This window comes from Amphiura filiformis, chromosome 7 (genome assembly GCF_039555335.1).
Source record: "Amphiura filiformis chromosome 7, Afil_fr2py, whole genome shotgun sequence".
Classification (NCBI taxonomy): Eukaryota; Metazoa; Echinodermata; class Ophiuroidea; order Amphilepidida; family Amphiuridae; genus Amphiura; species Amphiura filiformis.
In genome coordinates, this window is record NC_092634.1 from 39,176,823 (window position 1) to 39,190,755 (window position 13,933).

Here is a 13,933-nt window from a genome sequence, read left to right on the forward strand (position 1 = left end):
GCGCCATATAAGTATTTTGTTCACAATAAATAATATCCGATAATACCGATTTCGCAATATCACTTTCTGAAGAAAATTTACATTCAAAGTTGCCGATAATGAAATAAGTATCGAAAAATCCTAAAAAAAGGACTGAAATTGAGCAATTGTCATAGGTCATGTGATAATATCGTACTACTGGGGTCCCATGGAGAAAGGGTTTCCATGCCAGCAACGAATGAAAAATTTAAGGTATGAAAAATGAACTAATAGCAGATGGTTATCATGCATAGATGAATGTAGAAGATATGACTAAAATTAGGAGTAAAATCGATTTTCATCATAAGTAGCCAATAATCAATTTTTTTAAAATCCTGACATAGACGGTCCTTTCCCGAATCTGCCACACATTCCCGTACACAGCTTTCCCCCAGAGAGAAACTGGACCATATATATCTAAACATCCATACAGAACTATACATTATCTATTCATAAATACGTATTGTAGAATTTTGGTTTGGTAAGCTGAGCAATTATTTTAACCAACATTAAGGGCTGGGGTATGAACGTTTGGACAGTATTTATTGTGGGACAGTAGAGCACATCAGACATATCGAATTGCATTCTGAATACGAAGAATGTCATTCTGATATCAAATAATTTTGATTTTTTGAAATTAGCAATTTAATACACATTTTATGGCAAATCATTAAAATTGATATTTTTGATATTTAATAGTACTTGAAGTAAACTTTATAAATCTGATGATTTATACTTAAAGTGTATGTAGGTGGGATGAAAAGCCGACGATCAATTGAAAATTTTGACCTTTAATTATTGAAGATATGGATTTTTTCCCAAAACACCAAAAAAAAAAAATTAGGTCTTTTGGGGAAAAAATCCATATCTTCAATATGAAAGGTCAAAATTTTCAATTGACCGTCGGCTTTTCCTCCCAGCTACATACACTTTAAGAATATGTCATTAGATTTATATAATTTACTTCGAGGACTGTTATATATCAAAATTTGAAAAATATCAAATTTTTATAATTTGTCATAAAATTTGTATTATATTGTGATTTTCAAAAATGAAAATTATTTGATATCAGAAAGACATGCTTCAGATTCAGAATGCAATTCGATAGGTCTGAGGTGCTCTCATGTCTCACAAATAATACTGTCGAAACGCAATAAACGCTCATTTTAGATCCCTTAAATACTATTAAATATGTGACACAATCTGTTCCATGAGAGCCAAAGTAGGCAGTTTGGGAAAATGGAGTTGCTATACCTATGAAGTTTTGTGACGTGTAATTTTTTATGTGTTTTATTGTTTTTTACTCCATATTTGTTGCTTTTATCTCAACTTCAAATTTGCCACCTTTGGCCCTCATGGACCAGATCTGCCACATATACATGAATGCATTACAAGTGAAGCAATCACCTTAATAAATACTCACAAACATAATTTTGACCACTGTCCAATATTTTTCAATAATTATGTTTCTTTTCTCACAAATGGAATGGACAAGTCACAAGTTGAGACAGGCATGCACATCTGGTAAGCACAAATATGATGAATGATATTTGGAAATGTTTATTGTGACATTTTGTCCATTCAATTTCTGAACACAAGAGTATGTAATTAAATAATAATTACATCTACATGAAATATACAATAAATACACAATACACCAAAAACCTTTGCTGCCAAATAAAAACAAAAGTACCATAAAATTACCCATAATGTTGGCATTTAAGTGGCCAGGCCTCCTATGGCATTACCGGCTGGCATGCCACCTGTCAGATCCAATCTACTCCACGATCCAATGCTACATCCCGAGAATCCTGAAGACTGGTTCATTTACTTGCTTGTTGTACTTGTGATCCTGCAACTTGAAGTAATTTATCGCTAGATTCTGTCAAAGAAAAGGGGGAAAGATAAGACAAATGAGTAAATTTATTTATATTAATTGTTTCATATGAAATACATATTTTATTTCTAATGAACTTTTTCAGAAGAACCAAAGTGCAAAAACAATGGAAGATACAAAGGTAGTCCTTGCCTAGTGATGCTATTGGGTAGTTGTTTCGAAAGATGACCATCTATAGTCTGTATGCCTTCCTTGCTTGAGGCAGTAAAGTAAAGTAAAATCAAATTTTGAGATTTTCTCACAAACTGCTCATTTTTGCATGAATCTGTTATGGTAGTTGGATTCCCTGCATCCTTTCCTTTCTGAAAATGTATACTATTATATACTTGTCATCATTACACATAGAGATACAATGAAAAACAATCTAAATTAATGCCTCGGGGAAGGTATACAGACTACATTTTAGAGTTGACAGGCATCAATAACTAAGCAAGGTCAGTCTACTTTTTAAATATTTTTATTTATTGCATCTTTATAGAGGGTAGCCATTAATCAGTGCCTTTGGATGAAATCTGGATGGATTGGCACATTCAGGGCCCGGATTCAGGGATTTTCATTGTTTTTTTACTCCACATTTTTGCCTTTATCTCAGTTTCAAATTGGCAGGGGAGAGGGGGTCAAACCACCTATTATCATATAGAAGTGACATCCATCCCAGATCTGTGCATACCAACTGGTCAAGATCCAAGGACAAGATTAGCTCATGCATCTTCAGTTGTAAAAATATCTTTATTTGAAGATTCTTACCGAGTTGTCCTGATACTTTTTCAAATTCATTGAGTGCTTCACTGGAATTACTAGCTACAAAGGCCTCTTCCTCAGGCGTTAACTGTATAAAAATACAATAATAAAAGAATGGTACATTTGTTGGCAATATTGTCAAACTGGAGGGACAAAATGAACAGCTACAGTACACGATTCTCAGTGTACACTGTGTGATGAATGCCCGTGTGTGCGTAACACAGAAGTGAATCCAACCATGCCAACTCATGATTGGTTAGTATTTTCATTGTTGTATCCACAATCATGCTTTCGAGTTTCGAGTTGTACTTTAAAATATGCAGTCGGATTGTTACTGCAGCTATAATTTGGTTCACCTCAAGTTCGGTAGTGATGTACATGCACATTGGTACTTGCAAATGGGGTGTAAAGTTAAATGCACTGAGTTTACACGCACACATATATGGGCGTTTTTTTGTTGCGGCTCAACCATGAAAAAGCATTGACGCTACTACCAAACTTGAGGTAAACCCAATTACCGTATTGTTCCGAGTATAGTCCCATGTTCGAGTATAATCCCACCCCCATTTTTCAAAAATTTCAGAAACTGTAAAAAAAAAAAAAAAAAAATTCAAAGATATGTTGTATTTTTAATATGAAAATTGATAATTTGTATTCATGTCATACTTATTAATGATTTCAAAATGCATTGAATTTGAATGCATTTTGAAATCATTAATAGAGTATGACATGAAAACAAAGTATCAATTTTCATATTAAAAATACAAAATATCTTGAATTTTTTTTTTTTTTTTTTTTTTTAGGTCAACGATGAATGATCCTAGCATCTAGGGGTAGGTCCAGGGACACTCAAAAACCGGAAAAAAAAATAAACTTTTTTTTGAAATTGAGTATAATCCCACCCCCAATTGTGAAAAATTTTCACATAAAAAACGGGTGGGACTATACTCGGACCAATACGGTATATAGCTGGTCAACTGCCAAGCAGACAGACAGGTATCTAGAGGTACATCTCCATAACTCGCTCCATGCGGGTGTCGACCGCAGATGACAAGTTCCAATTTTTTTTAAATTCAAAATTGTCAAGACCATATTTGGAATCAGCATGAAAAATACATTAAAATGAGTACAAACAACCTTAGTATTGGTTCAGTGATTCTTAAGATAGCTCTTGATATTTTAAGAAAATATATCAAAACTTGGGACTTTTTATATTGAAGCCTATGACCAGTATGCAGATCATTAAAGGCACTCTGGTTCAGCAAATCACCTTTTGTCCCTTTAAATAAGTCAGGAAAGTCACAAGAGAACATTTTCCATGAAAACTCAATGTTAGAATCCACTCAGGATATAGCAATAGACACAACGTTGCAATGCAGGATATACTTGTAGCAATAGGAAATGTAGTAACTAAATGTCATAGCTATTCCAACTCAATCCCAATGTGGTTTTCCTGTGATTTCATTCAGATTTGGGTCGAAATTTCACACTCTATTTTTTTTTACTCGATGCACATTTTCCCATGAAAACTGCACACTCACAGAAACTTCTGGTTACAGTGAATAATTTGTCAGTCATCTTTCAGCACCCCTAGCCAGGATTTTTTATGGGAAGCAGAATTTCAAAAAGTGAACCTTTTTCCTATTACATAAATTTGATAATATACAACTAAAAAAGTGACCCCTTTGTTAATTTCTGTTTATAATTTTGACCTTTTTTGGCACACTTTTACATAAAAAGTGGATCTTTTTTAAATGGGGGTACATGTATGTCAGAGCTCACACCCTGCACGCACATGTCTTTTAGAATACTCTTCCATTCTTGTTCTTTAAAATACCCCATTGAAAACCAAGTGACGGTATTCTACAATACATTAGCATTTGGGTGACTGTTTAGCATGCCAGTTGAGCCTCCCGGGTTTCCCAGGGTAGACATCAGTCAGTAGCGTGAATTTTGTAAAGCCTAATATATGTTAATAAGAAAAATAGGGTCTTTCATTTGATATCAAAATCTGCATTTTGATGTAGTAAAGTGTGTGTGTGTGGGGGGGGGGGGGTGAGATTTATCAATAAGGCAGGTATGACTGTGAACCATGTGCGACTTGAAGAACCAGGAACTGTCACCCTAAACAGTCATCAAAATGCTAATTAATTCTTTGTTATCTTGTAATACATACCTTGTCTCCCAGTTTGCTTAAAGCCATTAATATTTCTACCTTTTGCTGCGTATATAAATCTGGTGATAATTTATTCACTTTACCATCTCTCTCGACCTGCAATTATTTGAGGGAAAAATATATCAAAATTATTACATTTTATTAATCAATCAATCAATCAATCAATCAATCAATCAATCAATCAATCAATCAATCAATCAATCAATCAATTATAAGCTACAAACCATGATCAAATCAAATATAAACTGACTAAATTGATCCAAATGCTGAAAACAATCTAGAGCAACTCACATAGACAAAACAATTAAAACCCCAGGTACAAACAATTGAATGTAGAGTCTAAATCAAAATTGAAAAAAGAGTGGGGAAGCCTGTTCCATTCCAGCAATAGACCCTATCGAATAAACCAACCGGAACCCTATAACAATTGAAATGGTATATTGGTGGACAGTGTCAGAGGGACATATCTTTTGTTGGCAGTGGCAGCGGAAGCATTAAAATTTAGAGGAGTTCGGGGGACGAGCATATTTTGTTTCTCTTTTACTCAGCCTTTTTTTGTGTGAGAAAAATTCAATTTCAGACTATTTAAGCTCCAAATGATGGGCCAGTGCACACTTTAAATTGTGCAATTTTACCCTATTTGGGGCCAAAACATAGTGTTTTTCCAGATGTACAGAGCAATTACCGCTTATTTTTTCTTCTATTATTATTTTTAGGGGGGACGTGCTTCCATCACCTATGCTTGTTGGATTCTACATGCAACCATTCATACCTATGACCTGTTTTATTGTATTATCATGCGAATTGCCAAGTGGCAGCCTCATGGAAGACATAACTTTATCTAAATGAGGAGTGACATAGTATTCGATAGAAAAGGATCTTTCCCTGTATTGTACTGGTGCACAATATTCAAATGTTTTCATGTGGTGTCTGCAATAATCTAAAGAACTGGTTTGTGAAGTCTGTGAAAGTATCACATGACCAGCCAAGCGAGTTAGTTGCCTGATGAAGTCTGATGGTATCAGATGCAATGTAGTAAGTTGCAAAAATATGTTCAAGTAAAAGATTTAATTCAAAACTTTGTGATTTTAATGACATAATATTCATTATTCTGTATTATAAAAACTCATACATTGTACAAGCTCACCGGTGACCTTATGTGGACAGACAACCAGTGGGCAGTGCTATTAAGGATGGGTGGACTGTCAAGCTTCCTGACTCGCCATCATAATTTGTTCATTCTTTCATACTTTCTTGAAGTACTACAATGTATATTACATAATAAATTAATACTTGCCTGTGCTAGTCTTTGCCTAAGTTGTCCTGGCTGTTTCTTAGCAAATAATTTAATAACTTCTGGAGTCTTGAAAGCTTGACTGATAGCAGCTTGGATTGCCTACAAATGAAGTGAGTACAGTAGGTTACCTTTTATAAGACATACATACATACAGAACTTGTTACTGTTCTAATCATCTGTTTCAGCTACAATATATCCACAAACCTCATCTACCAGTGAATTGTGTATCCAAGAGAACAGCATGACATTTTCTAGGTGACAGTCTTACTGAAATACACTTTAACTTCATAAAGGGTGAAAAGGGTGACAAATTCAGAATATGTAACTGTTTTTAGACATGTTTTAATCAAACAATTAGTGCAGTCTTTTAGATCGAATAGCACAATTTCTAATTACTCAAAATAGACCAGTCTGATTTTAGATTTCTACCCTCTGAAATGTTAGTTCCAACACATGTGTCCGGTATGATACTATAAAAGTATCAATTTTCGCCCTGAATCAGTGGCGTAACCAGTGGGGGCCGGGAGGAGAGAAAAAGGGAAAGAGAGAGGAACATTGTGAAATGTATACCCTGAAACACAGATTTTTAGCTTCTAATATGCCAAAAACCAGCAGCTTCCAGGGGCTCCGCCTCCTGGACCCCTGCCGGGGCTTTGAACCTGGACCCCATCAGAAGCCCTAAGATGGGACCCTGGACCCATCCCATTTATACTTTGCAGCAAGTCGCTCGCACATAAATACTACAACCTTTGCTGGTAAATTGGGAAATTTTGTAATCTTGCCCCCTGCCCGGAAGGTCCGGTCTGATTACGCCACTGCCCTGAATTTGTGCGTTCCAACTTCTGCCGCAAAAATATCAATGCATGAATATATTGCTTAATATGTATAGGGCAATGTAAGGAGACTTAGAATCAAAAATTTAAAAACAAAGGAAACAGTTCAAAATTGGCAAAACATGAAAAATTAATCACACAAAAAATTTACACTTTTAACAGTACTACCACATTACCATGTAAGGCTGTGAGCTATCGGGTAATGACGTATTCGGTACCCGAGGTAAATTTCAGGCGGGTAACCGGGTACCAAATTGCAAAAAAAAAAAAAAAAAATTAATGCATTGAATTTGAATGCATTTTGATATCATTAATAGAGTATGACATGAAAACTATGTATCAATTTTCATATTAAAATTACAAAACAATGTGCAAAATTCAATTTTTTTTTTTTTTTTTTTTTTTTTTTTTAGGTCAACCATGATCCTAGCATTTAGGTCTAGGTCCAGAGACCCTGCAAAACCAAAAAAAACTTTGAAAAAAAAAAATTAAAAAAAAAAAAAAAAAAAAATCCGGGTAGGGAAAAACGGGCAGGTACCCGAATATCCGGGCTTGAGTCACTGCCTTATTACCATGTGTGGTAATTTTGAAATACGTTACATATAAAAGCTACATGTATTACAATAATTGCACTTGTACAAAAAAGGAAGTTTGACAGAAACTTTTAAAATGATGAACCAAGTTTCAATAGGTAATATAAACTGTAAACATCACTTTAAAAAATGTCTTACCAATTGCATGCCATTGAGTTCATCTACCAATGTCATATTACCAGCCATCATCTTACTGAGAGATTCTTTGAAATCTTTTAATTGTTCTAATGTCTCTTGCTTTGTCTCCTCATATTCATCATCATCCAAATCCTCCCTGCAAACAAGAATAAAGAAGATAATTTATGTTCATGTAATCAATGGGCAGGGTCGGATTTACCTTTTGGGGGCCCTGGGCCAGACCAAAATTTGGAGGCCTCAAACTCACTGTGAGGAAGGCATGTGCACTCAAGTGGCCAAATTTTGATTTAGATGGAGGAAGTTTAAAAAAATTCAAGTTCAGACTATTTTAGCCCAAGTGAAAGTGAAGTTTGCTATATCCGGGATGAAAACAAGCATTGACATAATGCATAATTATCTGAAATTTTCCTGAAATGTGTATTTCCCTATACTTTTGTACAGGGAAGATCCAAGCAAAATTTCCTGAAGATTTACATCCATGCTATATGACCATCCATCTCAAACCGCTTGTAAAGTTGGCAAATTGTATTTCGAGTTACAGTGCAAAATGTGCATAAAGGTTGTATTCATATTTACTTAATGTTTGTCCTACATGTTTCTCATTTTAGTGTCAGTCAAACGCCAATCTTTAATCCTATTGTTGAAGAGGATAATAATACTTATGTATAGAGTTAGTAAATAGCTCTAGTCTTTGTTTGCTTTGGCCAAGTCCTGTTCAAGTGGTGGGTTAACTAACAATCAACAATGAGAGGACATTATTCCTGAACCTCGTTGACTTGGGGATGATTTGAAGTGACCGCCAATTATGACAATTTGATATGTAATACCAGCGATGTGGAAAAAGAGAAATAATGTAGAACCAAAATAATGTACCCTTTTACTGAAGGAGCAAAGTTTAACAAGCCATAAAATTCTCCGCTTCTGGATATTGTTTGAAGTCAAATGATATATCATTGTAAAGCTTATGATATATATTTTCAAAACATGGAAGAAAAACAAAATTGACCGGGGGCCGACTTTACGAGCGTTTCGACGTGGACGGTCACATGAAAGGCCAGTGCCCACAAAATGTTGCAATTTTTCCCCATTTTGGCCCAAAACATGATGCTTTTCGGGCTTAAGGTAGAAACATCGGCTACGGTGTCATGCACAGATTTGGTTTAAAATGATACAGGATGTGTCGTTGGGTGAGAAAAACTTGCCTGCCAAATTTGAATGTTTGCCAACAAAGCGTTTTTGAGTTATGCCATTTTTTGTCATTAGAAAGCCCCATCGACTTTGTACATAGAGTGGTTTTGACACTAAGCCTCGTTCACTAAAATTGATAAAACTTTGAAAATGGATACTATGTTTAAATATTATTTTATCTCCTTTCTATCCCCTTTATAGAACTGCTTTTTGGATCTTTTTATTACAAAAATGTTGCCAAATAATATTAGTGACTTTTTTCCTATATATTGGGCAGTATTAAAGGGGATATTTGAAGGTAATGTTAGTACTTGCTCAAATTTTCTTGATTTGATCTAGAAACACTAAATGACCCAATTTCATAATTATTGTCTGAGCTAACCATCTGGCCAATTTTAAAACAAAGAAGGTGTCATATGAAAGGTTATTAAATTTAGAAACTTTTCTCGCCAGCTTTTTTTTAATAAAGTGTTTCTATTTTAAGTTATGGGTGTTTCTAGATTTCCCTAATTTAAAAATAGAAAAAATTATTTTTCTCAAAAAATAAACACTTTATCAAAAACATCTGGCGAGAGAATTTAGATATTAGGCTTATTAACCACCCCACAAACTATGGAACCCATACCACATTCCCTCTAGGCTAGCAATAATTATTTGTAGAAAAAATTAGGGAAATTTAAAAAAATAAAGAAAAACATAAGAAATGTTTAAATTTTCATGAAACATTAAAAATAAGTGGAGTAAAGACTTTTCTTAAATTGGTAATATTTGATATGGATACATAATTCTGATTTGATATAGTGGCTATTTTCCTGCATGGGCCTATTATCTGATGCTCCTACCTTAATTAAAAGGTAGATGCACAGGGCATTTTGGGGGCCAAAAAAATTATGGTATATCCAGCCCTGTCAATGGGCAAAAAATCTTAACATGAAACTTTGTTCCAAAGTCAAGTATATACATGTATAAACATGTACAAATGGAATAAAAGTGTCAGGACTTGAACCTGGACCAGGTTTCAAGTCCTAGGGAAAAGTTTTCTTTCTTCAGCCAAACTCTGCAGAAAGAATAATTTGCTATCAATTTCATAAAATTAACCTCAAGAACAAAAACATTTATGTACCTATAGAACAATATTCTATCAAGGAACATTTTGATACAGAAATCAACTGGTTTCCTTTCAAAATGTATGAATAATTAGGCCCTATACATGGAAAATATCCACCTTTCAAAAATACAAAATGTTAATTTCATTTATGGGCAACATTTGAAAACACAATTTTCATTACAATTCAAAATACAATAAAGTTTTAACAGCATTGGCAAAGCATTATCACTTCCCAAAAAAATTAAATTTCACATGCAATTTAAACTAAATAAATAATGAAATCTTTAAGGTTAGCAACTATTTTAAACTGTTGCAATTTGGTAGTTCACAACTTCACATCATCTTGCGAATGATAGTGAGCTTTGGCAAAAATTGCATTGATCATAGCGGGTGTGTAGAAGAATTCAAATATCACAGATATACTTTTGTAGGTCCTGTGATTCTTGAGTTATGTTGTAAAGAGGGCTGAAACAAAGAGGGCTCATTCACAACAATAAATCAAGCAACTTTTCGAAGTATATGATTTGTAGAATGAACTTTTGCAAAACATCAAAGTGTTATTTTTCAATAATATATTGATTTAGATAATGAAAATCGAATTGTTTTTGGCTGTTTTGACCAACAATACCCCTTAATATAGGTCTTAAAGTTCATCTAAACACAAAAATATTGACAACAAACTTGTGACACCTATGGCGTAAGACACCTGTGACGTTGCTTGATGATTACACAGGAATAGGATATGGTAATCAGGGCAATAGAAAACAAGAATCACAGGAAACACCTGACCACTTAATGTGTTATCATTTGGTAATTATGCAATATTGTTATTATGGATGTAAACATTTGATGTGGCAAGAAGTCAGAAAACTACAGCACTAAGTAGTTTGAATTAAAAAGTATGTTTTGTTATATAATTAATTAATTAACTCAATCCCAGTCCTTTAATTTAACCTTAAAAGTAAAATTAAAGTAAGCAAAGTTCTATTTTTATTTTTTATCTTTATCATTTAAAGGGCAAAAAAGAAGGGAAATGGCTAAAAAGAATAGAAAAAAGGGGATAAAAGGCCCCAAACCTGCATTTTTATTGTGTCCTTCATACACTGGAAACAAACACAAAGACTTACAGAAAAAGACTGACCTCACCCCTAATCCTTTGGACGTACCAGTATAATGGAATAAAAGTTGAAATTCTATTACTCAATTAATTGTTTAGGGGGATAGACCAACGACCTGCGTATTTAGTGTGTTGTTATTTTGTCACAGTATTTTTTTTCATAAATTAATGCATGCTACTTGCTAGTACACAACTGAATAGTATATAGAGCACTGTACTACTTTCAAGCTCTGTTGCTTTATATTGTCCAAAGAGACATGCCTGGTCCAGCAATTTTGGGCTTGGGCTACATGCTTGCCAAGTCTGTGAGGGCCATCAGACTACAGCTATATCATACTTACTACATGTATGTTTCATTTTTCACTACTGAGAAAAATTTAGTTGACAGTCATTTAATTCATTTTATTTGACTCTCTTGTTTATTTATTTAAAAGATACTTTCAGCACAAAAAATAATGAAAGACAAAAGAGTAACAAAAAACAATAAATAAAATAACATACAAAAGCCAAAACCTTCAAATATTTTTTAATATGGCCTTTTGCTACAAAGAAAGAAAACATGCAAAATATCCTCTACATGTACATTCATCATGTGCCTAATAGATCACGATCCCGGAGTACATTTATGTCAATTACTACATGCCTGTTATTCTCATTAAATTAACCTGCATCAAAATTGTTGATATATTAACCCTAGAGAAGATTTCTTACACTTCCAATAATGCATTTCTTCCCTGTACTGATTTTCAGTGCAATGAGTCAATACTCAATAGTGAAAATACATCAATTGCAAGACCTGGATGAGCTCCGTTTTGAGCAATGGCTTAGGCAGCCAGCCGTGTAGGGAGTGTTTTACACACCCAAATTTGTAAATACACACCCAGTATTTGCCCACATGGCCTATTATACTTTGTACACAAATCTTAATTTTACACATCCAGTTTTTGAATTTACACACCCAAATCTTCAAATCCTGCCTAAGACCCTGGTTTTGAGGTATATTTTGTCACTATATGCACCCATGTTGCACTGAATAGCAAATCAGCACCAGGAAGAAATGCATTGTGGGAAGTTGAAGATATCTTCTCTGTTTGGACTCCATCTCTTTTGAAGCAAAATAGCACTCTGATATTATAACATTATAATTGGTGTACAAAGATGCTGATCATGCTGGTCAAGAGAAGTTAATGGGTCTGTTGTTGATGGTACATAATTTTTAACAAATTTGATATAAATGTCAACAAAATCATGACTTATTTATAAATGTCCAGTTAATTTTAATACATACTCTTTTTAAGAAAATTAAAGGATCAGACCATAGACTCTATTTATTATCATTTTTCAAAAACAGCATAACCTTGGAAAATCGGATGAGTGCTTTCGTACCTTAAAAGTCCTTGAATTTTAAAGGCTTCAAGGTGCAGGAACCCTGTATTTACATATGCCTTTTTGGCAAGTTTCTGAGCATTTTGTCAAAGTGCCCTTGAAAGTCACCTTTCCCCTTCCCCCCCCCCCACCCCCAAAATCCATCTATGTCACAAGTGCTTACCTTGCTTCTTCTAAGTCAGCCAACTGTGCCATCAATCTATCCAACTGTTCCTGCATATTCTGCTTCAATTTATCAGTCTCTGTCTTCCCCCTAGATGCCATTGTGACTGATCAAATCACCTGTCTTCCTTGTTTGTTGATTCTACTGTACGGGGAAAAACAAAAACAAGCCCTGCAATTCAGAATTTCTTCTAGAGGTGCAATTTTGAACTTGCGCAAGCTTAAAGGCCCATTCAGTGATTTGCTCATCCCGATCATCCGGACGATCGTAAAAGCATCAAAATTCAGATTTTGGTACAGTCATTTCCAGATGTGCTAATACATGTATAGTCTGTTAGTGGTTCAGCCGAAAGCTGTGTATTTAAGACAAAATACGGAATTATACATGAATCTGTAATTATGTACCGGGGTAGGCCTACTGTCAGTATATAAATTAGCTACATTCATCTTCGCTAATAGTCTGAGCACTGTTTTTTCGTTTTTTGGCAAATTTTTTCATTTCCAAAATACATGACAAAATTCAGATTTTGGTACCTTTGTCATTTCCAGTGAAATCGAACAATTGAACAAAATATGCATTTTGTTATAGGCCTAAAATTGTATGTGCACAAAAATGTGTTTTCGTATACGGTTACGGAAATCTTGGGATGTTACACACGTCATAGGCTAGTGCCGTACTATTACGCTGACTTTCGTATTCGGCGAGGAGGATGATTTCGACCTCCTGGCTGGTTTGTCAGAGAGGTAGACAAAAAACCGTTCCGCATGTCCAAACACTCAAGTATCAGAAGGATGGTCCACAATAGCGTGATTCACGTAACCTGAATAGGGATTAAAAAGCTGTCACGTAGAACCATGTGCTTATCTATATATTGTCCAATTTGCCATCAAGATTTCATGTGGAAACAGTTCAGACCCAGTACAAGATCATGTCAGAAATTAATATTTTGTTCTGGGTCTGATTATTCGGACTAGTCATAGGCTTGCTCAAGAAACACTAGCAATTCAATTCAATTCATTCAATTGAAATTTTAAATATATTATAGTCTGGCCCAGAAAATATCATGCATTGAAACGAATGTCAGAAAATGTCCCGGGAAAATGTTTAATCTTAACTAAAATAAAAAGGGCCCAAAAAAAACAATTACTAGGTACTCACTACTCAGGAACTTACAGCAAATTGCCCAAGTCCAGGTTGCACTAATACCACTTCCAGATGCACACATGCACAAGTTCACGTCCAACAAACCCAGCAGCTATAGTGTCAATGTCAAAACAA

The 13,933-nt window shown here is 34.5% G+C and overlaps 1 protein-coding gene across 4 annotated transcripts; it reads right to left on the reverse strand.

The window, feature by feature from the left end:
• Positions 1-1,346: 1,346 nt before the first annotated feature.
• Positions 1,347-13,933, reverse strand: LOC140157149 (protein LZIC-like). Of its 4 annotated transcripts, none has more exons than XM_072180231.1 (7): positions 13,829-13,933; positions 12,656-12,799; positions 7,694-7,829; positions 6,130-6,228; positions 4,833-4,928; positions 2,663-2,744; positions 1,347-1,900 (listed from the first exon to the last, which is right to left on the reverse strand). In XM_072180231.1, exons 2-7 carry the CDS (start codon positions 12,754-12,756, stop codon positions 1,842-1,844), a joined length of 573 nt encoding a protein of 190 aa, XP_072036332.1. In that variant the 5' UTR covers positions 12,757-12,799; positions 13,829-13,933; the 3' UTR covers positions 1,347-1,841. The 4 variants fall into 4 exon arrangements, with proteins under 4 accessions (XP_072036332.1, XP_072036334.1, XP_072036335.1 ...); XM_072180233.1 differs by having other exon boundaries at positions 12,656-12,796; positions 13,829-13,927; XM_072180234.1 differs by having other exon boundaries at positions 12,656-12,796; positions 13,814-13,927.

Coding starts and splice junctions, on each gene's coding strand:
- LOC140157149 (XM_072180231.1), bottom strand. CDS start 12,756: ATGGCATCTAGGGGGAAGACAGAGACTGATAAATTGAAGCAGAATATG. Junction 7,830..12,655: donor GCTGACTTAGAAGAAGCAAG/GTAAGCACTTGT, acceptor TCTTGTTTGCAG/GGAGGATTTGGATGATGATG. Junction 2,745..4,832: donor TAAGCAAACTGGGAGACAAG/GTATGTATTACA, acceptor ATTTTTATACAG/TTAACGCCTGAGGAAGAGGC.